The sequence below is a fragment of the Dendrobates tinctorius genome, unplaced genomic scaffold (assembly GCF_039654945.1).
Source record: "Dendrobates tinctorius isolate UK_male_01 unplaced genomic scaffold, ASM3965494v1 ptg000062l, whole genome shotgun sequence".
NCBI lineage: Eukaryota > Metazoa > Chordata > Amphibia > Anura > Dendrobatidae > Dendrobates > Dendrobates tinctorius.
In genome coordinates, this window is record NW_027361730.1 from 1,851,065 (window position 1) to 1,873,522 (window position 22,458).

Here is a 22,458-nt window from a genome sequence, read left to right on the forward strand (position 1 = left end):
CATAAAAAAAGAATAATAATAAGGCGATCACAAAACCAGACAAAACATACATATAAGGAAAAAGCCACCATGACATATAAATTGATATAGATAAAGGCCAATTGTAATCAAGAACTCTCTTCATCAATAATGCCTGATAATCAAGGATATCCACATCAAGGAGAGAATCCAAGTCATATTGTGGGGCCATTTTCCTATGTTTATATGATCCAAATCGGGGGAGCAATTTCTAGAAAAAGACCCCCCCAGGTACCCACCAAATCGGACATGTCCCACCACAAAAGTGGCCATAACCCTCATATTCAACCAACCAAAACTATATCCCAATGTTGGTCACTCCAACAATCAGTACCACCAATGTGACACCCTAAATGTGATCCCCATGAGCCCAGAATACCCAAATACATCTTATAAATATGAGCATCCATCAAAAGAGAAACAATTGATCTATCCAAGGAATAGACTTCAAGATCTATGAAATTATTCAAAAAATGAAGAGCCCTGATGACACAAATATACATATCGAAAGATCACTTGCTGATTTTATTAATCAATATATACAAATATTCCATAGGATGAATATCCCATTTATCCAATGGTTCAAGTCCAATATATCAGGGTTTGCCAACCATATAAGCAAAAGGAAACAGAATTGAGGCCAAATACATCCATGGCACGAATCCAATCAGACCATAGAGGGACCATAGTTCCTATTCATACCGATTTCCAAAGAAGATAATCACCTAAGGGAAGAAAAGAAGAGAGGGCATGGTGAATATTCAACCCAGAAACCCCGTAAACAGGAGTTCCTCATTCAAGCCCCCTGGGCTTAACGAATTCAAATTGAAAATCCATCGTGACTCCAGTTGTAATAGTCGTTTCCTGGGTGAGCCCCCTCTAATCAACACTGATATTTTCTCCAATCCCACCACCCTGGCATTGGCGACCTTCCCAGCATGGTGGATCAGAAAATGGGCTGCCACGGACATCAGGGCCTTACCCTTTGCATAGTCAACTCGCGCCAAATTGATTGTTGAAAAATGTTTCTGTATTCTTCGACGTAACTCCTGGGAGGTCTGCCCAACATACACCTGGTGACATGGACAAATCAACGCATAGATCACACAACTGGTTTTACAATTGATGTATGACCTTAACCCATGTCTAATTCCATCCCCTGGATTAACAAAATAATCTCTAGTGGGAAGCATGTAGGGGCAAACATTGCAGTCACCACACGCAAAGGAACCCCTAAGTGTTATTCCCCTACCCAACCCAATGGTGGGTCTCGTGTAGTGACTCTTAGTTAGGATGTCCTTGAAACTTGGAGCCCTTCTTGCTGTTATACAAGGGCGCTCCGGCACCAAAGCGGCAGTTTGTAGGTCCGTTGTAAGAATACCCCAATGCCTCCCAAGTATTCCTCTCACCTGTGACCATTGACTATTGTATTGCGTGATGAACCGGGGCCCCGATTCCCGCGCCTTAATACGTGTGGTCAAAAGCGAGTCCTGTGTACATCCATTTGCTCGTTGATATGCTCGCGAAATACTGCCCTTAGGATAGTTTCTCTTCTTGAAACGTTTCGTAAGGCATGAAGCCTCCTCCCGGAACACCTCATCCGATGTACAATTTCTCCATGTTCTTAAAAATTGCCCCACAGGTATTCCATTTCTAGTGTGAACTGGATGGAAACTTGTATAATCCAATAGACTATTTGTAGCCGTGGGTTTCCTAAACAATCTCGTGGCAATGCCCCCATTTTCGTTTGAGACCAAAAGGTCCAAGAAGGTAACTGAAATAGAGGACATTGTATAGGTCAGCACAATATTATACGGATTGGAATTCAATGATTCCATAAAACAATCACATTCCTCTACTGTGCCAGTCCAAATGAAAAAAATGTTGTCGATAAAGCGCGACCAATGTCGCACTTTATCTCTAAACCCTTCCATGTGATATACCCGGGTAGCCTCCCACCAACCAAGAAACAAATTCGCCAATACCAGGGCACATCTGACCCCCATGGCCACACCGGAGATCTGAAGATAATATGATCTATCAAAAATGAAAAAATTACGTTTCATAATGAATCCCAACAATTTCACAATGAATGAATCATGCATCCTGTCGGACTGTATTGCCTGATCAAGAAAATACAGAACCGCCATGACACCATCAGAATGATCAATGTTGGAATACAATGATTCCACATCACAGGTAACCAACAGGGCCCCGGGTGTTAGAACCACATCACGACATTTCCTGATAAAATGGGAGGTATCCTGAATATAGGAGGGTAATCCCTTCACTACGGGCTGCAAAAAATAGTCCACATAAATTGATGCCTTCTCACACAGACTCCCTATGCTGGCAACAATGGGTCTACCCGGGGGTCTCACAAGATCTTTATGAACCTTAGGCAACATATAAAAGGTAGGTATTACAGGGTGCTCCACCCACAAAAATTCCAACTCCTTTTTGTTAATAATCCCTAATTCAAATGCCCTATCCAATAACCTTCTGAATTTGGCTGAGAAGGATCCCGTAGGGTCCGATGGCAATTTTTTATAAAAACGGCCATTATCCAATTGACGAGAGGCTTCCTCCTGGTACAATTCATGTGGCCACAAGACCACATTGCCACCTTTATCAGCCTCCTTAATCACAAATAGTTTATTGGACCTCAGACCATCCAGGGCTGATATTTCCCCAGCATGTAAGTTATCGATGTACCGTGATCTAGCAGGGATAGCAAAAAATCTTTTTTAACAAGTTAAAAAAAAACCCTAATAGATGGAACCAGGGCAAAGGGTGGAGCTACCATCGACTTGTTCTTATATGGGAAACGATTATTACCGGTATTCGAATCCTCTTGCAAAAGATCCATTAGGTCTTGTAGCACCTGACGGTCCGTCTGATCAAGACCATCGACCACCTGTGGTTTGTTGTGTAGTACCTGAAGTACCAATTGCCTGCAAAAAATATAGAGGTCCTTAACCAAAGTGAACTTATCCACATCCTTGACAGGGGCAAAAGTCAGCCCCCTCTGAAGTACAGAAATTTCCAAGGGCGAGAGTTCATAATGGGATAGGTTAATAATTTGTAACACATTGTCCGTTACCTGTGCATCCATAATCCCATCACCAACACCATCCCTGTCCTTTATTTGCGGAAATTTCTGTACTGATTGTACTGTGGGGGCCTGCGTCCCCTGGATCGGGTACTCCTCGTGAATGTCCCGCCGCTTGCGACGGCCCCTTCTGGTCCGGTGTCGACCTCGCTCTCGGCTGATGATAAAAAAAATCACTGCCCGATGTATAGTCCGGTTTACGGATCACCTCCACTTTTCTGTCCGGCGCCCTATTCATGGGGGCCCCATGCCTAGTATTACCCTTATGTTTCCAAAGGAATGCCCGTTTCTCCTCAAAATCACTACGATCCCTCTGAAACTTGGACTTTTTCTTTTGGGTAATTTCTCTATCATACCTATCTAGAGTTTCCTTTAGTTTATTTTTAAAGGGCTGTATCTGGGTCACTTCATCAAAGGTACTCAACTTGGTATCTAGCTCCTTGATCTGCTTCTTAACTGATGCTAATAACTCCCTATCATGCTCCAACAGCATATTCATGATAATACCTGAACATCGAAGGAGCCCCTGTTCCCAAGTAGTGCGAAAACCAGGGGAGGGTTCCCATGCTGGATAAATGGCAACCCTCAAACCCCGCGGCACAATATTGGACTTAATGTATTCCTCCAAAGACCGAGTATTCCACCACAGTCTAATACCCAATTTATGTGCTGCGGTCAATTCCGAAGTGACCTTAACAAATTCTGAACTAGGTGTACCAACGTTAGTGGAAGAGAAAATGTCCGAAGACTGCGCCCTCCAAGCCGCCTCTCTTGTGTCCCAGTCCATTTACAGAACCAACAAGGAAAAAAAGCTGAAAAATACAAGATAAAACACAATAAAACTTACTACCAATAGAATTAGTAGATAATCATAACACCATGCATCAATGATAAAACGTATGCAAAAAACATACAATAATGTTTCAAGCCAATAAAATAGCACATACACCCCCAATTCTATTTCTCCAGTGATGCTCTTAGAGTGCTGAACGCTGAACGCTTTTTTTTTCCTTAATAGGAGCTTGGTGGGTGGTTATTATTCCACCCTTTCAGGTCAGGCAGGTCTCCAGGGCTCGGTTAATACTCTGCACACGTAGTGAGTATGTGATATTCATCTCATTGGCCCTGCTGGCCATTACGCTTCTGTGCCTTTGCCTCATATGGTTTATAGTAGACAGGATTCTAGTCCATTGGTGGATTTTGTATGGGCTCTCTTATGAATTGCCCACAGTCCATCCTGATGGGCTCTTATTGCTTGCAGTGATTTGACATTGGCATAAGGGGACTTATATTCCTATTTGGGTTATATGTGTCATTTGGATACAGGGGTGTGCTATTGGGACATTTATTGTCATATTTTAACTGGTTTTAATTGTGTGTTCTGTTTTTCCAAATAAAGCATTTTTTACATATCTATTTCTCATAGATTTATTAGGTTTGCATACCATTCTTTTGCTTGGTCTGTTCTCTTATTATTTTCATGGATTATCCCATGCAAGGTCTTTGCACCCTCTCATATGTTTACATTGATAGTTGACATTATGGTGCACCCTTTATCCTACTATTCATGATGACCTGGCCTCCCACTTTATAAATAAAATAGATAGTATCCGACAGAAAATCCTCTCCCAGCCACCAAGTGCCGTGACTCCCATCCCACCCTGCATTTCCTCTGGCTCACTCTCCACATTTGATCCCATCACAAAAGAAGAAGTCTCCGGGCTCCTCTCTTCTTCTCGTCCAGCTACATGCACTACTGACCCCATTCCCTCACATCTCCTCCAGTCGCTCTCTCCAGTTGTCACAACTCACCTAACTACAATCTTTAATCTCTCCCTTTCCTCTGGCATTTTTCCATCCTCCTTCAAACACTCTATCATTATTCCATTATTAAAGAAACCTGCCCTTGACCCATCCTGCACAAACAACTACAGACCAGTCTCCAATCTCCCCGTCATCTCTAAACTCTTGGAGTGCTTTGTCTACTCTCACTGTACCCGTTACCTCTCCACTCATTCCTTCCTAGACCCTTCACAGTCTGGCTTCCGCCCCCTACATTTGACAGAAACTGCACTCAAAGTGACCAATTGTCAGGGTCCTGACAGCGCCGACGTACAGCCTTCTAATCCTATCCTGTGTGATACTGTCTGCTGAGCTGTTTATCTAATCATATCCAGTTTGTTACTGTCTGCTGAGCTGTGTATCTAACCCTATCCTGTGTGATACAGTCTGCTGAGCTGTGTATCTAATCCTATCCTGTGTGATACTGTCTGCTGAGCCGTGTATCTAATCCTATCCTGTGTGATACTGACTGCTGAGCCATGTATCTAATCCTATCCTGTGTGATACTGTCTGCTGAGCTGTGGATCTAATCATATCCAGTTTGTTACTGTCTGCTGAGCTTTGTATCTAATCCTATCCTGTGTGATACAGTCTGCTGAGCTGTCTATCTAATCCTATCCTGTGTGTTAGGCCGGGGTCACACTGGCGAGGAATACGGATGAGTGAGAGGCGTTAAAAGCACGCATTACACACGGACAAATTATTCTCTATGGGTTTGCTCCCAACCGCCGTATATTTCTCGGGCGTATTCTACAGTCCGTGCCAATCGCAGCATGCTGCGATTGTCAGCGTACTACGCCCGTAGTACGCCAATGAAAGTCTATGGGTGCGCTAAAAATACGCATTACACACGGACCACACATGTGACTTGCGAGAAATTCGCACCCGGTGTCTTTTAGAAAAGCCGGCAATTCAGTGCGCTATACAGTAAACTCACATTGACAGGTTTAATAAAGAAATGAAAGAATAGATATACACACATAGAATGCATATATATATATATATATATATATATATATATACACATACATGTCATTGTTACAAACATGTATATATATTTATACTTCACAGAGTTCTTCATAGCAGAATAGCCGCTAATTAAATTTCCGGCTTCTATCAAATCATTCCCCAACCCAACATGAAATGACACATGGTTTACATTCAGTAAAGCATTTCATTTCATGTTTTTCTTTATATGTCCCTGACTAATAATTAGATGAGGGTTTGTGTGCAAAATTTGGGAGTTGTAGTTGTTATTTTAAGGGGTTAATTCGCTGTTAAAAAATGCGTGGGGTTCCCATTGCCCTATAGTGGTGGCGAGTGGGTTAATCTAACAAAGGGTTAATGTCACCATTCGATTGTAAAATGACATTAACCCTTTGTTAGATTAACCCATTCGCCACCGCTACAGGGCAATGGGAAGCCTACGCATTTTTTAACAACGAATTAACCCCTTAAAATAACAACTACAACTCCCAAATTTTGCACACAAACCCTCATCTAATTATTAGTGAGGGACATATAAAAAAACATGAAATGAAATGCTTTACTGAATTTAAACCATGTGTCATTTCATGTCGGGTTGGGGAATGATTTGATAGAAGCCGTCAATTTAATTAGCTTCTATTCTGCTATGAAGAACTCTGCGAAATATAAATATATATATATATACAGTGGGGCAAAAAAGTATTTAGTCAGTCAGCAATAGTGCAAGTTCCACCACTTAAAAAGATGAGAGGCGTCTGTAATTTACATCATAGGTAGACCTCAACTATGGGAGACAAACTGAGAAAAAAAAATCCAGAAAATCACATTGTCTGTTTTTTTTCATTTTATTTGCATATTATGGTGGAAAATAAGTATTTGGTCAGAAACAAGCAATCAAGATTTCTGGCTCTCACAGACCTGTAACTTCTTCTTTAAGAGTCTCCTCTTTCCTCCACTCATTACCTGTAGTAATGGCACCTGTTTAAACTTGTTATCAGTATAAAAAGACACCTGTGCACACCCTCAAACAGTCTGACTCCAAACTCCACTATGGTGAAGACCAAAGAGCTGTCAAAGGACACCAGAAACAAAATTGTAGCCCTGCACCAGGCTGGGAAGACTGAATCTGCAATAGCCAACCAGCTTGGAGTGAAGAAATCAACTGTGGGAGCAATAATTAGAAAATGGAAGACATACAAGACCACTGATAATCTCCCTCGATCTGGTGCTCCACGCAAAATCCCACCCCGTGGGGTCAGAATGATCACAAGAACGGTGAGCAAAAATCCCAGAACCACGCGGGGGGACCTAGTGAATGAACTGCAGAGAGCTGGGACCAATGTAACAAGGCCTACCATAAGTAACACACTACGCCACCATGGACTCAGATCCTGCAGTGCCAGACGTGTCCCACTGCTTAAGCCTGTACATGTCCGGGCCCGTCTGAAGTTTGCTAGAGAGCATTTGGATGATCCAGAGGAGTTTTGGGAGAATGTCCTATGGTCTGATGAAACCAAACTGGAACTGTTTGGTAGAAACACAACTTGTCGTGTTTGGAGGAAAAAGAATACTGAGTTGCATCCATCAAACACCATACCTACTGTAAAGCATGGTGGTGGAAACATCATGCTTTGGGGCTGTTTCTCTGCAAAGGGGCCAGGACGACTGATCCGGGTACATGAAAGAATGAATGGGGCCATGTATCGTGAGATTTTGAGTGCAAACCTCCTTCCATCAGCAAGGGCATTGAATATGAAACGTGGCTGGGTCTTTCAACATGACAATGATCCAAAGCACACCGCCAGGGCAACGAAGGAGTGGCTTCGTAAGAAGCATTTCAAGGTCCTGGAGTGGCCTAGCCAGTCTCCAGATCTCAACCCTATAGAAAACCTTTGGAGGGAGTTGAAAGTCCGTGTTGCCAAGCGAAAAGCCAAAAACATCACTGCTCTAGAGGAGATCTGCATGGAGGAATGGGCCAACATACTAACAACAGTGTGTGGCAACCTTGTGAAGACTTACAGAAAACGTTTGACCTCTGTCATTGCCAACAAAGGATATATCACAAAGTATTGAGATGAAATTTTGTTTCTGACCAAATACTTATTTTCCACCATAATATGCAAATAAAATGAAAAAAAAACAGACAATGTGATTTTCTGGATTTTTTTTTCTCAGTTTGTCTCCCATAGTTGAGGTCTACCTATGATGTAAATTACAGACGCCTCTCATCTTTTTAAGTGGTGGAACTTGCACTATTGCTGACTGACTAAATACTTTTTTGCCCCACTGTATATATATGTTTGTCTCAATGACTTGTGTGTGTGTATATATATATATATATATATGCATTCTATGTGTGTATATCTATTATTTTGTTTCTGTTAGAAACCCTGTCGTAGGGCTCCATTATAGGTCCATTTTGCAAGGCGGCGAGAAAATCTCGCCATACGGATGCCATACGGATTACATACGGATGCAGACATGCGCAAAATACGCAACCACACCTTGCTTACGGATGACATATGGAGCACTATTTAGGGGTCATTCATCCGTATTACGCCTGTAAACTACGGACCGTATTTTGCGTCGGTTAGTGTGACCCCGACCTTACTGTCTGCTGAGCCGTGTATCTAATCCTATCCTGTGTGATACTGACTGCAGAGCCGTGTATCTAATCCTATCCTGTGTGATACTGTCTGCTAAGCCATGTATCTAATCCTATCCTGTGTGATACTGTCTGCTGAGCCATGTATCTAATCCTATCCTATGTGATAGTCTGCTGTGCCGTGTATCTAATCATATCCTGTGTGATACTGACTGCTGAGCCATGTATCTAATCCTATCCTGTGTGATACTGTCTGCTAAGCCATGTATCTAATCCTATCCTGTGTGATAGTCTGCTGTGCCGTGTATCTAATCATATCCTGTGTGATACTGACTGCTGAGCCATGTATCTAATCCTCTCCTGTGTGATACTGTCTGCTGAGCCGTGTATCTAATCCTATCCTGTGTGATAGTCTGCTGAGCCATGTATCTAATCCTATCCTGTGTGATAATGTCTGCTAAGCCATGTATCTAATCCTATCCTGTGTGATAGTCTTCTGAGCCGTGTATCTAATCCTGTGTGATACTGTCTGCTGAGCTGTGTATCTAATCCTTTCCTGTGTGATACTGTCTGCTAAGCCATGTATCTAATCCTATCCTGTGTGATAGTCTGCTGAGCCGTGTATCTAATCCTATCCTGTGATAGAGTCTGCTGAGCGGTGCATCTAATCCTATCCTGTGTGATACTGACTGCTGAGCCGTGTATCTAATCCTATCCTGCGTGATACTGTCTGCTGAGCCATGTATCTAATCCTATCCTGTGTGATACTGTCTGCTGAGCCATGTATCTAATCCCATCCTGTGTGATGCAGTCTGCTGAGCCGTGTATTTAATCTTATCCTGTGTGATACAGTCTGCTGAGCTGTGTATCTATTCCTATCCTGTGTGATACTGACTACTGAGCCGTGTATCTAATCCTATCCTGTGTGACACTGTCTGCTGAGCTGTGTGTCTAATCCTATCCTGTGTGATACTGACTGCTGAGCCATGTATCCAATCCTCTCTTGTGTGATACTGACTGCTGAGCCGTGTATCTAATCCTATCCTGTGTGATACTGACTGCTGAGCTATGTATCTAATCCTATCCAGTGTGATACAGTCTGCTGAGCCGTGTATCTAATCTTATCCTGTGTGATACAGTCTGCTGAGCTGTGTATCTATTCCTATCCTGTGTGATACTGACTACTGAGCCGTGTATCTAATCCTATCCTGTGTGATACTGACTTCTGAGCCGTGTATCTAATCCTATCCTAGAATCATAGAATCGTAGAGTTGGAAGGGACCTCCTGGGCCATCTGGTCCAACCCCCTACTCAAAGCAGGATTCACTAAATCATCCCAGTCAGATGTCTGTCCAGCCTCTGTTTGAAGACTTCCATTGAAGGAGAACTCACCACTTCTCGTGGCAGCCTGTTCCACTCATTGATCACTCTAACTGTCAAAAAGTTTTTTCTAATATCTAATCTGTGTCTCCTCCCATTCAGTTTCATCCCATTGCTTCTAGTCTTTCCTTGTGCAAATGAGAATAATGATGCTCATTTTACAATGTGACAGCCCTTTAGATATTTGTAGACAGCTATTAAGTCTCCTCTCAGTCTTCTCTTTTGCAAACTAAACATTCCCAAATCCTGCAACCTTTTCTCATATGACATGGTTTGCAGACCGGTCACCATTCTGGTCGCTCTTTTCTGAACTTGCTCCAGTTTGTTGATGTCTTTTTTAAAATGTGGTGCCCAAAACTGGACACAATATTCCAGATGAGGTCTGACCAAAGAGGAGTAGAGGGAAATAATGACTTCACGTGATCTAGACTGTATGCTTCTGTTAATACATCCTAGAATTGCATTTGCCTTTTTTGCTGCTGCATCACACTGTTGACTCATATTCAGTCTGTGATCTATTAGTTTACCCAAGTCTTTTTCACATGTGCTGTTGCTTAGCCCTATTCCTCCCATTCTGTATATGCTTTTTTCATTTTTATTGCCCAGATGTAGTACTTTGCATTTTTCCATGTTAAAAACCATTCTGTTAGTTGCTGCCCACGGCTCCAGTTTATTTATATCTTTTTGAATCCTCTTCTCTAGCCCCTTCACCCCCAAGGGTGGTTTGCACGTTCATGACCAGGCCAATTTTTACAATTCTGACCACTGTCCCTTTATGAGGTTATAACTCTGGAACGCTTCAACGGATCTAGGCGATTCTGAGAATGTTTTCTCGTGACATATTGTACTTCACTTTAGTGGTAAAAATTTTTCGCTATAACTTGCGTTTATTTATGAAAAAAACAGAAATATGGCAAAAATTTTGAAAATTTTGCAATTTTCAAACTTTGAATTTGTATGCCCTTAAAACAGAGAAATATGTGACACAAAATAGTTACTAAATAACATTTTCCACATGTCTACTTTACATCAGCATAATTTGGGAAACAACATTTTTTTTTGTTAGGAAGTTATAAGGGTTAAAATTTGACAAGCGATTTCTAATTTTTACAACAAAACTTACAAAACCATTTTTTTTAGGGACCACCTCACATTTGAAGTCACTTTGAGGGGTCTATATGGCAGAAAATACCCAAAAGTGACACCATTCTAAAAACTGCACCCCTGAAGCTACTCAAAACTACATTCAAGAAGATTATTAACCCTTCAAGTGCTTCACAGGAGCAGAAGCAACGTGAAAGGAAAAAATGAACATTTAACTTTTTAGTCACAAAAATAATATTTTAGCAACAATTTTTTTATTTTCCCAAGGGTAACAGGAGAAATTGGACCCCAAAAGTTGTTGTCAAATTTGTCCTGAGTACGCTGATACCCAATATATGGGGGGGAACCACTGTTTGGGCACAAGGCAGGGCTCAGAAGGGAAGGAGCCCCGTTTGACTTTTTCAACCTAAAATTGGCTGGAATTGAGATCGGACGCCATGTCGCGTTTGACGAGTGTCTGATGTGCCTAAACAGTGGAAACCCCCCACAAGTGACCCCATTTTGGAAACTAGACCCCCTAAGGAACTTATCTAGATGTGTGGTGACCACTTTGAACCCCCAAGGGCTTCACAGAAGTTTATAACACCCGGGCGTGAAAATAAAAAATCATATTTTTTCCACAAACATGATCATTTAGTCCCCAATATTTTGTTTTCCCAAGGGTAACAGGAGAAATTGGACCCCAAAGGTTGTTGTCAAATTTGTCCTGAGTACGCTGATACCCAATATTTGGGGGGGAACCACTGTTTAGGCACATGGCAGAGCTCAGAAGGGAAGGAACCCCGTTTGACTTTTTCAACCTAACATTGGCTGGAATTGAGATTGGACGCCATGTCACGTTTGATGAGCGTCTGATGTGCCTAAACAGTGGAAACCCCCCACAAGTGACCCCATTTTGGAAACTAGACCACCTAAGGAACTTATCTAGATGTGTGGTGACCACTTTGAACCCCCAAGGGCTTCACAGAAGTTTATAACACCCGGGCGTGAAAATAAAAAATCATATTTTTTCCACAAACATGATCATTTAGTCCCCAATATTTTGTTTTCCCAAGGGTAACAGGAGAAATTGGACCCCAAAGGTTGTTGTCAAATTTGTCCTGAGTACGCTGATACCCAATATGTGGGGGGGAACCACTGTTTAGGCACATGGCAGGGCTCAGAAGGGAAGGAGCCCCGTTTGACTTTTTCAACCTAAAATTGGCTGGAATTGAGATTGGACGCCATGTCACGTTTGACGAGCGTCTGATGTGCCTAAACAGTGGAAACCCCCCACAAGTGACCCCATTTTGGAAACTAGACCCCCTAAGGAACTTATCTAGATGTGTGGTGAGCACTTTGAACCCCCAAGGGCTTCACAGAAGTTTATAACACCCGGGCGTGAAAATATAAAATCCTGTTTTGTTCCCACATAAATGATCATTTAGTCCCCAATTTTTAATTTTCTCAAGAGTAACAGGAGAAATTGGACCCCAAAAGTTGTTGTCCAATTTGTCCTGAGTACCCTGATACCCCACATGTGGGAGAAAACTACTGTTTGGGCACACGTCAGGGCTCGAAAGGGAAGTAATGACGTTTTGGAAAGCAGACTTTGATGGAATGGTCTGCGGGCATCATGTTCCATTTGCAGAGCCCTTGATGTTCCTAAACAGTAGAAACCCCCCATAAGTGACCACATTTTGGAAACTAGACCCCCTAAGGAACTTATCTAGATGTGTGGTGAGCACTTTGAACCCCCAAGTGTTTCACTAAAGATTATAATGCCCAGGCGTGAAAATATAAAATCCTGTTTTGTTCCCACATAAATGATCATTTAGTCCCCAATTTTTAATTTTCCCAAGAGTAACAGGAGAAATTGGACCCCGAAAGTTGTTGTCCAATTTGTCCTGAGTACCCTGATACCCCACATGTGGGAGAAAACTACTGTTTGGGCACACGTCAGGGATCGAAAGGGAAGTAATGACGTTTTGGAAAGCAGACTTTGATGGAATGGTCTGCGGGCGTCATGTTCCATTTGCAGAGCCCTTGATGTTCCTAAACAGTAGAAACCCCCCATAAGTGACCCCATTTTGGAAACTAGACCCCCTAAAGAACTTATCTAGATGTGTGGTGAGCACTTTGAACCCCAAAGTGTTTCACTAAAGATTATAATGCCCAGGCGTGAAAATATAAAATCCTGTTTTGTTCCCACATAAATGATCATTTAGTCCCCAATTTTTAATTTTCTCAAGAGTAACAGGAGAAATTGGACCCCAAAAGTTGTTGTCCAATTTGTCCTGAGTACCCTGATACCCCACATGTGGGAGAAAACTACTGTTTGGGCACACGTCAGGGCTCGAAAGGGAAGTAATGACGTTTTGGAAAGCAGACTTTGATGGAATGGTCTGCGGGCGTCATGTTCCATTTGCAGAGCCCTTGATGTTCCTAAACAGTAGAAACCCCCCATAAGTGACCACATTTTGGAAACTAGACCCCCTAAGGAACTTATCTAGATGTGTGGTGAGCACTTTGAACCCCCAAGTGTTTCACTAAAGATTATAATGCCCAGGTGTGAAAATATAAAATCCTGTTTTGTTCCCACATAAATGATCATTTAGTCCCCAATTTTTAATTTTCCCAAGAGTAACAGGAGAAATTAGACCCCAAAAGTCGTTGTCCAATTTGTCCTGGGTACTCTGGTACCCCACATGTGGGAAAAAAACTGTTTAGGCACACGTTGGGGCTCGAAAGGGAAGTAGTGTTGTTTTGGAATGCAGATGGTCTGCTGGCGTCATGTTCCATTTGCAGAGTCCCTGATGTGCCTAAACAGGAAAAAACCCCACATATGACATTATTTTGGATACTAGACCCCCAATGAACAAATCTAGATGTGCCCCCAACTAATCTAATGTAAATTAGTAGTGCATGGAGGTGTGGTACAATTTGAAGCAATCCTTCATGCACAGGCCAGGTTTTTCGGGGCAGGTGTCGCACTGGTAAATGGTGTCCCTGCGTATTCCTTTTTTGTAACACACTCAACACCTTTTTTGCGGCTTACCTTTTCTTTGGGTTGGCGGGACCACCCCCGGAAAATGCTGACCTGGGACAATAGGAGCACCTTCAGTTCCTGAAGTACTGGGGCCCGCTCCTTCCTGAGCGCCAAACATCATGGCCTTAACCACTACCTCCTGGAAATGAAGGTACGACGTATCGCTGGGCATGCACATTGTGACAGCAGGAATGCGTTGAGCATTGCCATTTGGACGATGTGCACGGCCAGCTTTTTGTACCACACCTTGGCCTTCCTCAATGCATTGTACGGTTGGAGGAGTTGATCGGAGAGATCAACTCCCCCCATTTTTTTGTTGTACCCCACTACACATGTCGGTTTGAGGACCTGTGTAGAGGTACCCCGTACAGTGCAGAGGGTACTGCCATCACCGTGTATGGTGGTCAAGAGATGGACATCTCTCTTGTCCTTGTACTTGACCACCAGCAGGTGGTCGCTACATTGGGCTCTGCTCTCACCTTTTCGGAGCATCTGCCCAAGTAGCGTCTTCGGGAGGCCTCTCTGATTTTTGCGGACAGTACCACAGGCTGCGGTACGTCGCTCAGAGAGGGATTTGTAGAGTGGGATGCTGGTATAAAAGTTATCAGTGTAGAGGTGATAACCTTTATCCAGCAGTGTGTGCACCAAATCCCACACAATTTTCCAACTCACTCCCAGGAAAGGAGGACACTCAGGGGGTTCAATCCGGGTGTCCTTCCCTTCGTAAACTCTAAACTTGTGGGTGTACCCTGAGGTACTCTCACACAACTTATAGAGTTTGATTCTGTACCTGGCCCTCTTACTGGGCAGGTATTGACGGAATCGCAGCCTTCCCTTGAAGTGAACCAAGGACTTATCCACGCAGATGTCCCTTTGGGGCACGTACACTTCAGCAAACTTTTTGTTGAAGTGTTCGATGACCGGCCGAACTTTGAACAGACGGTCAAAGTTGGGGTCATCTTGTGCGGGACACTCTGCATTATCAGTATAATGCAGAAACTTGTGGATGGCCTCAAAACGCGTCCGGGCCATGACCATTCGGAACACTGGAGTGTTGTATAAAATATCAACACTCCAATATTGCCGAATTTCCGGCTTCTTCAGTATCCCCATATGGAGGACCAGGCCCCAAAACTGCGTCATTTCAACTGCGTCTACAGGAGACCAGTTTGAAAATGTTGAACGCGGGTTTTGCTCCAAAAATTGACGAGCGTACAAATTAGTTTGCTCCACCATGAGGTTAACAAAATCCTCAGAGAAAAAGATTTTGAAAAAGTCAATTTCTGTGAGGCCGGTGGTGTCAAACTTGATTCCTGATTCTGCCACAAAATCAGGAATCAGTGGCTCGTAATTTTCGGGGGGCGAGGTCCATACGGGGAGCACTGGGTCAGCTGCGGGCATGGTGGGCGCTGCCTCATCTTCTGTCCTGGAGCGTCTGCGTGGCGGTTCCGCAGGACCCGAGGAGGAAGATGAGGAGGGGGAAGAGGAAGAAGAAGAGGATGAAGAATCCGAAAAATAAAGAAAAGTCGGATCGTCATCCAAATCGCTATCAGTTTCGGAGGCAAGTAAAGCATATGCCTCCTCCACTGAATAGCGCTGTTGGGATGAATTTGATGACATTTTTGTGTAAATATGGTGCTTGGGTGTACACTTTATTGAAAACTGTATGTGTACGTGAGGGGGGGGAGTGATTGGTGTAAACTTTCTGTAAAGAAAAAGCTGTGGAAAAAAAGTCTAAAACAGCAGGCCCTAGCTGATAAGTGTCACTTATCAAAACTAGGCTGCTGGATGTGCGCACGGGGTGGCGCAAGGGGGGGGGTGGAAAAAAAAAGAAAAGGAAAATGGCAAACTCTGATAAGTGAACTGTGTCACTTATCCAAGTTTCGCAGCTGCGGGATGTGTGTACGGAGGGGCTAAGGAAAAAAAAGCGAGCTCAAGTGTTGATCGGTGAACTGCGTCACCAATCAACGCTCGGCGGCTGCGCACGGAGGTGGCGCAAAAGTGGGGTGGAGGGGGGTAAAAATAGGGGGAAGGGGGATGGGGGGATTGGGGTGGATGAAGAGAGATTGGGCAGGGATCAACAGTTAGGGTTGTAGTTAGGTGGCACAAAGGGGGGTGAAAAAAATGAAAAGCGGCAGGCACAAGCTTGGATAAGTGACGTGTGTCACTTATCCAACTTTTGCGGCTGCGGGATGTGTGTACGGAAGTGGCGCAAAGGGGGCTAAGGAAAAAAAAGCGAGCTCAAGTGTTGATCGGTGAACTGCGTCACCAATCAACGCTCGCCGGCTGCGCACGGAGGTGGCGCAAAAGTGGGGTGGAGGGGGGTAAGAGGGGGCGTGGAGGGGGGATGGGGGGATGAAGATAGATTGGGGGGGTGAAGATAGATTGGGCAGGGGATCAGGGATCAATTAACACTTACAATTGTAGTTTTCTTTCTTCTGCAGGGATTGTGATGCTACAAGCTGTGGCACCACAATACCCAGCACAGGAGCTCTTGCTGCGTCCGACCTCTCTGCAGGAATCCTCAGCTAGAGTGAGGACCCCTGCAGACAGGTCAGACAGGTCAGAGGCAGGTCAGGGGGCAGGTCACAGAGCGGTCACATCGCTGCTGTGACCTGTCATTGGTGGGATCGAATGATTACATCGATCCCACCAATCCCTGATCTGCCTGGTGACCATGGCAACTGCCTAGAATCAGAGCTCACAGCTCCGATTACTAGGCAGGTCATGCCCAGGTCACCAGCAGGGCACAGAGCGGTCACATGGTGACCGTAGCTGTGCCCTGTGGTTGGCGCGATCGCCGATCTAATTGATCGTGCCAGCCAACTCCTGCAGACCCTGCTGGGCCTGCATCAGGCTCCAGCACGATCGGTGCTAATATAGCACCGATCTTGGCCGGCACTGGCAGGGCACAGCGGCGATATAGCGCCGCTGTGCACTGCGATTGGCGCGATCGATCAGATCGGCGATCGCGCCAATCCGGGTGCTTTTTGCGGGTGCCTGGCGTTGCCAGGCACCGGCTCTAGGATCGAGTACATCGGTACTCGATCCCAGCCTAGGACATCATTGTTTCAGCCAAGCTGATTGGCTGAAACAATGAGAAACGCTGCGATTGGCTGTTCAGAATTGAACAGCCAATCACAGCGCTCTGGATGCCGGGGGGGCGGGATCGCAGCCCGGGATGCCGACGCCATATTTTCTAAGGTGAGATGGCGTCGGAATTTTAATGCGATCACCGCAAGTTTAGTCGCGGTATCGCATTAAAGGGCCCGACGTACTATCCCGTCCACGGTCATACGGGCCCGGGTACCGTGGACGGGATAGTACGTCGGATGGCAGAAAGGGGCTAGTATTAGCTATCCCTCCTAGCTTTGTGTAATCAGCAAATTTAATCAGTTTACCCTCAATTCCTTCATCTAAATCGTTGATAAAGATGTTGAACAATACAGGGCCCAGGACAGAGCGCTGTGGTACCCCACTTGAGACATTCTTCCAACTGGATGTGCAGCCATTTACGACCACTCTTTGGGTCCGATCACTAAGCCAGTTATGAATGCACCTAACAGTTGCCTTGTCCATTCCATACTTAGTCATTTTTTCAATACGGATTGTGTGAGATACTTTGTCAAATGCTTTGCTGAAGTCAAGATATACTATATCTACAGCATTTCCTTGATCCACCCAATCAGTGATTCCGTCATAGAAGGAAATTAAGTTAGTCTGACATGACTTATTAGTTACAAACCCATGCTGACTCTGTTTAATCCTGTGTGATTCTGACTGCTGAGCCGTGTATCTAATCCTATCCTGTGTGATACTGACTGCTGACCTGTGTATCTATTCCTATCCTGTGTGATACTGACTGCTGAGCCGTGTATCTAATCCTATCCTGTGTGATACAGTCTGCTGAGCCGTGTATCTCATCCTATCCTGTGTGATACAGTCTGCTGAGCCATGTATCTAATCCTATCCTGTGTGATACTGACTACTGAGCCGTGTATCTAATCCTATCCTGTGTGATACAGTCTGCTGAGCCATGTATCTAATCCTATCCTGTGTGATACTGACTACTGAGCCGTGTATCTAATCCTATCCTGTGTGATACAGTCTGCTGAGCCGTGTATCTAATCCTATCCTGTGAGATACTGACTGCTGAGCTGTGCATCTAATCCTATGCTGTGTGATACTGACTGCTGAGCCGTGTATCTAATCCTATCCTGTGTGTTACTGACTGCTGAGCCATGTGTCTAATCCTCTCCTGTGTGATACTGACTGCTGAGCTGTGTATCTAATCCTATCCTGTGTGATACTGACTGCTGAGCCGTGTATCTAATCCTATCCTGTGTGATACTGACTGCTGAGCCATGTGTCTAATCCTATCCTGTGTGATACTGCTGAGCTGTGTATCTAATCCTATCCTGTGTGATGCTGACTGCTGAGCCGTGTATCTAATCCTATCCTGTGTGATCCTGGGCTCCCCCTGCAGTCTGTATCAGGGGGTGGTCTGTGTTGGCACAGTAATAAATTGTGTAATTTCTAGCTTTACAGAAGGACAATAACACCATAGAATAATAGGCCTCAGTTACCACAACTGTCTACAATGAAAACTGTTGCTCATAGAAACCAATCACAGCTCAGCATCTTTTAAACAGCTCTGGTGAAATTAAAGATGCTTAGTGATTGGTTGCTCTGTGGAGTGGGCGTGGCTGATACACACACACACATACACTCACACACACACATACACTCACTCATTTTTATATATAGATTATGGCTGAAATTTGCGACATCGTGCGTTCTGTCCGTCATCTCATTCTTCAAAAGTTTGGAGTTATGGGATTGATCAGCATGAATCGCCTGAAAGGTTCTATTTGAAAAATATTTCTGTTGTACTACAGGCTATCCCCTCTATCTATGCTGTGTACATGATCTCTTCTGACATCTAGTGGCAAAAACTGGATTTACAATATGTTTACTAGGAAAAGTGAAACTAATTGTTATCAGTAGAGAAATGAAACTAAACTGTCAAAGCTATGACTCCGGAAGCCGTGCAAATTGCAAAACTAATGGTGAGTAACATTCTTATTAGGCTGCATGCTCAAAAATAACCCCTTTACGGCGATGTTATGAGCGGCATCCACCAGTAAGCTGTACAGCAAAAAGTGAGGCTAAGGAAGGCCATATTTATGTGGTATAAGCAGCCTCGGCTGTGCCTGTCATCTCACCACCACCCTTCCACCTGCTTCGGGTTATGTTTGTATATGTGCAGGTCTACCTCAGCAGATTTTGGTGTCAGATTTACTGAAGTTGTTGCTGTGTTTTTCTACATATACCCCTTTTGCTTATGAAACCTCAGATGAGTGGCTACAAAGGGGATGCCTCTTTGCCTGCCTCAGTGGTCTGCCAGATTGCCTGCTCCTACTGATGCCTCCTATTACATCCCAATAGATATTACCCTTACTAATTGGTGGGCAATAAAATCTCACAATCAGTGGCGTAACTACAAAGTTATGGGCCCCAGTGCAAACTTTAAAATGGGGCCCGCCCATGCCAAAATACACGCACATCTCTGCTCCGTACACCTCGTACATGCACGGCTCCGCTCCGTACACCTCGTACATGCGTGGCTCTGCTCCGTACACACACGGCTCCGCTCTGTACACCCCGTACACACACTTACAATTATTATAACATTTAGTAAGTGAAAACAAGGTATAAAAAATGCATTTATAATGCCCCCGTTTCTATGCTAATGAGGGCTTTGACTAGTTGCTGTGGTGTTAGTTGCCCCAGACTAGTCAGCCATTTTATCACGGCCACAGTGGGCGTGATAACATAATTTGCAAGAGCAGAAGCTATTTTGTAAACTTTAGGACATGTGCACTGCGCGCCTCTTAAGGCTAGTTTCACATTAGTGCTTTTGAGCGCAGCGACGGCCCGCGCACGGCCGCCGCTAAGCTCCGCCCCCTGCCGCGCCTCCGGCGGTAGCTCAGCCTACCGGCGCATGACGCTGCATGCGTCCCCTATCTTTATCACTGGGGGCGCAGGCTGTGCGCAGTATGCGTTTGGCGGAGCATGCGTCCTTTTGATGGTACGCCGACCAGCACCAAACGCAACCTGTTGCAGTTTGGTTGCGCTCGGCGCACCGTGAAAACGACGCATGTGCCGCCAAACGCATACTGCGCACGGCCTGCGCCCCCAGTGATATAGGGGACACATGCATCGTCATGCGCCGGTAGGCGGAGCTACTGGCGGAGGCGCGGCAGGGGGCGGGGCTTAGCGGCGGCCGTGCGCGGGCCGTCACTGCGCTCAAAAGCGCTAATGTGAAACTAGCCTAAGCCGGGAAGCGTGCATCCAGCTTCAGAGACACAGTGACGCTGCCGGAATGAGCGGTGTGCATGCGCTTGATTTGCATGAGCAGCGATTACACCACTTGTGCAAATTATGTTATCATGCCCACAGGAGTGTAATGGAAAGAGGGCTGACTAGTCAAAGCCCTCATTAGCATAGGAAAAGCAGAGGTTAAAAATGCTTTTTTTATACCTTATTTTCACTTAATAACATTATACAGGGCTGGTTAGGCAGGGAGTTTGCTCACACATAGGTGAATGCTGTTGGGTTGGAGGGCTTGGGGGACCAGGCAGGTTCCCTTTAAGAAATTTGGCTATCTACCCTCTGTAAGGCTGGTTTCACATTAGCGCATTTTCAGCTCCGCCCCCGAGCCGGCTCTCTGCCCGGCGTGCCCGCCCCTTGCTTGTAGCGCCGCCTACTAGCGGACAGCGGCACCTGCGATCGGCGCACCCTATCTTTAGCATAGGGTGCGCAGATCGTGCGCAGGCCGTGCGCTAGTTGCGCTTTGACCTGCGCTGCGCACTTTTGACGGTGCGCCGTGCGCGCCAAAATCAAACTTTTCGGATTTTGGCGCGCACGGCGCACCGTCAAAAGTGCGCAGCCCAGGTCAAAGCGCAACTAGCGCACGGCCTGCGCACGATCTGCGCACCCTATGCTAAAGATAGGGTGCGCCGATCGCAGGCGCCGCTGTCCGCTAGTAGGCGGCGCTACAAGCAAGGGGCGGGCACGCCGGGCAGAGAGCCGGCTCGGGGGCGGAGCTACCCCCGGCCGTGCGCGCGCTGAAAATGCGCTAATGTGAAACCAGCCTAAGAGTGCTTTCACATTGCGTTCTGTGTCCCTGGCCGGGAATACGTCCGAAAATCCCCATCCAAACGGAGCCAATAGACTGTAATGGTGACGGAAGAGGGAAAGTGCACTTTGCCGTGCATCATTTTTGGGAGTGTACGCCAGTAGAAGGTAGACACAAAGACGTGGTAGACTATGTCTGAGTTTCTGTCACCTATAGGTACACGTTCCCGAAAAAAGTGCAAGGCAAAGCTCAAGTTTGCTGTGCCATCACTATTACTGTCTATTGGCCTCATCAGTGCATGTGTTCGGATGCCGTTTTGATTTTTTTTCTCGTGTGCAAAAAATAGAATGACTTTCATCAGTGCTTTAGTTAAAATTTTCATGGGAGATTTTACCATCAGAGTCTCAGCAGTTTTTCTCGCATGCAAACTCTCCCGTCCCCAAAAACTAGAGGTTTCTCTGGTTTCTTCTATTAGAAAGTCAGGAGAAAATGAACAGTGCATGGATGGCACCCAAGCGCTGTCCAATTTTTTTTGAAGGATTCATACACTTGCATTGGAGAGTTTGATACGGGTCTTGAATCAAAATCATTTAGGTCTCTGTATTTTGGTGTGGACTGCCCCATTACTAACAACATAAATCCCCCTTTATATTCAAGATGGAGCTTTTGCTGTCTTAAATGTTTTTTATGCCCTTCAGCCAAATGGGATATTCAAAATCCTGGTTTCCTTAAATGCTTCCTATTCTTCCCTCTTTTCGGAATTGTTTGTGATTGTGCTTTGAGAATTTCATTTTTCAAGATTTCCCATCCTTCCTGGACATTTTTGTCTTTAAGGATATCCAGCCATTGGATCCCTCCAATTCTCTTTCTGAATCCCTTAAAATCTGCCTTTCTGAAATCTAACCTTGACGTCTGAGTCTTCACAGGTCTTCCTGGGTATGTTCAGAAAGAGTTTATTAATGTAAATATTGAAGCAGATCAAAAAACTCCTTGTGAACATGCCATTAAGGTTTTAAAGAGGTTGTCTGATAGTGACATTTTTTTTTAAGGCATAGATGGTTTTAAATTAATACATGGAGGCAAACTCACCTTTCAGTGTGCAGCTGCTGCACAGTGTTCTACTCTGCTCGAATGTCAGAGAATCACTGCAGCCTGTGATTGGCAGCAGCGGTCAGGTGACGAGAGGAGTGCATCATCAGAGGTCTTAGGGTGTGTGCACACGCTGCGGTTTTTTGCTGCAG

At 44.9% G+C, this 22,458-nt stretch overlaps 2 protein-coding genes across 5 annotated transcripts in view; one reads left to right on the forward strand and one right to left on the reverse strand.

Annotated features, from left to right (window-relative positions):
- Window positions 1-525: 525 nt before the first annotated feature.
- LOC141092888 (uncharacterized) lies at window positions 526-22,431 on the reverse strand. 3 transcript variants are annotated; one of them, XM_073579210.1, is made up of 7 exons: window positions 22,307-22,431; window positions 3,852-3,942; window positions 3,122-3,287; window positions 2,857-2,972; window positions 1,428-1,792; window positions 1,001-1,091; window positions 526-743 (listed from the first exon to the last, which is right to left on the reverse strand). In XM_073579210.1, exons 3-7 carry the CDS (start codon window positions 3,151-3,153, stop codon window positions 715-717), a joined length of 633 nt encoding a protein of 210 aa, XP_073435311.1. In that variant the 5' UTR covers window positions 3,154-3,287; window positions 3,852-3,942; window positions 22,307-22,431; the 3' UTR covers window positions 526-714. The 3 variants fall into 3 exon arrangements, with proteins under 3 accessions (XP_073435311.1, XP_073435312.1, XP_073435313.1); XM_073579211.1 differs by having other exon boundaries at window positions 3,848-3,942; XM_073579212.1 differs by lacking the exon at window positions 3,122-3,287 and having other exon boundaries at window positions 22,307-22,428.
- LOC141092886 (NACHT, LRR and PYD domains-containing protein 1 homolog) overlaps window positions 18,994-22,458 on the forward strand; it is a 71,205-nt gene continuing 67,740 nt past the window's right edge. For both annotated transcript variants that reach the window (XM_073579207.1, XM_073579209.1), the window contains exon 1: window positions 18,994-19,145. The gene's annotated coding sequence lies outside the window, so the exon portion shown is untranslated. The remainder of the gene's footprint in view (window positions 19,146-22,458) is intronic.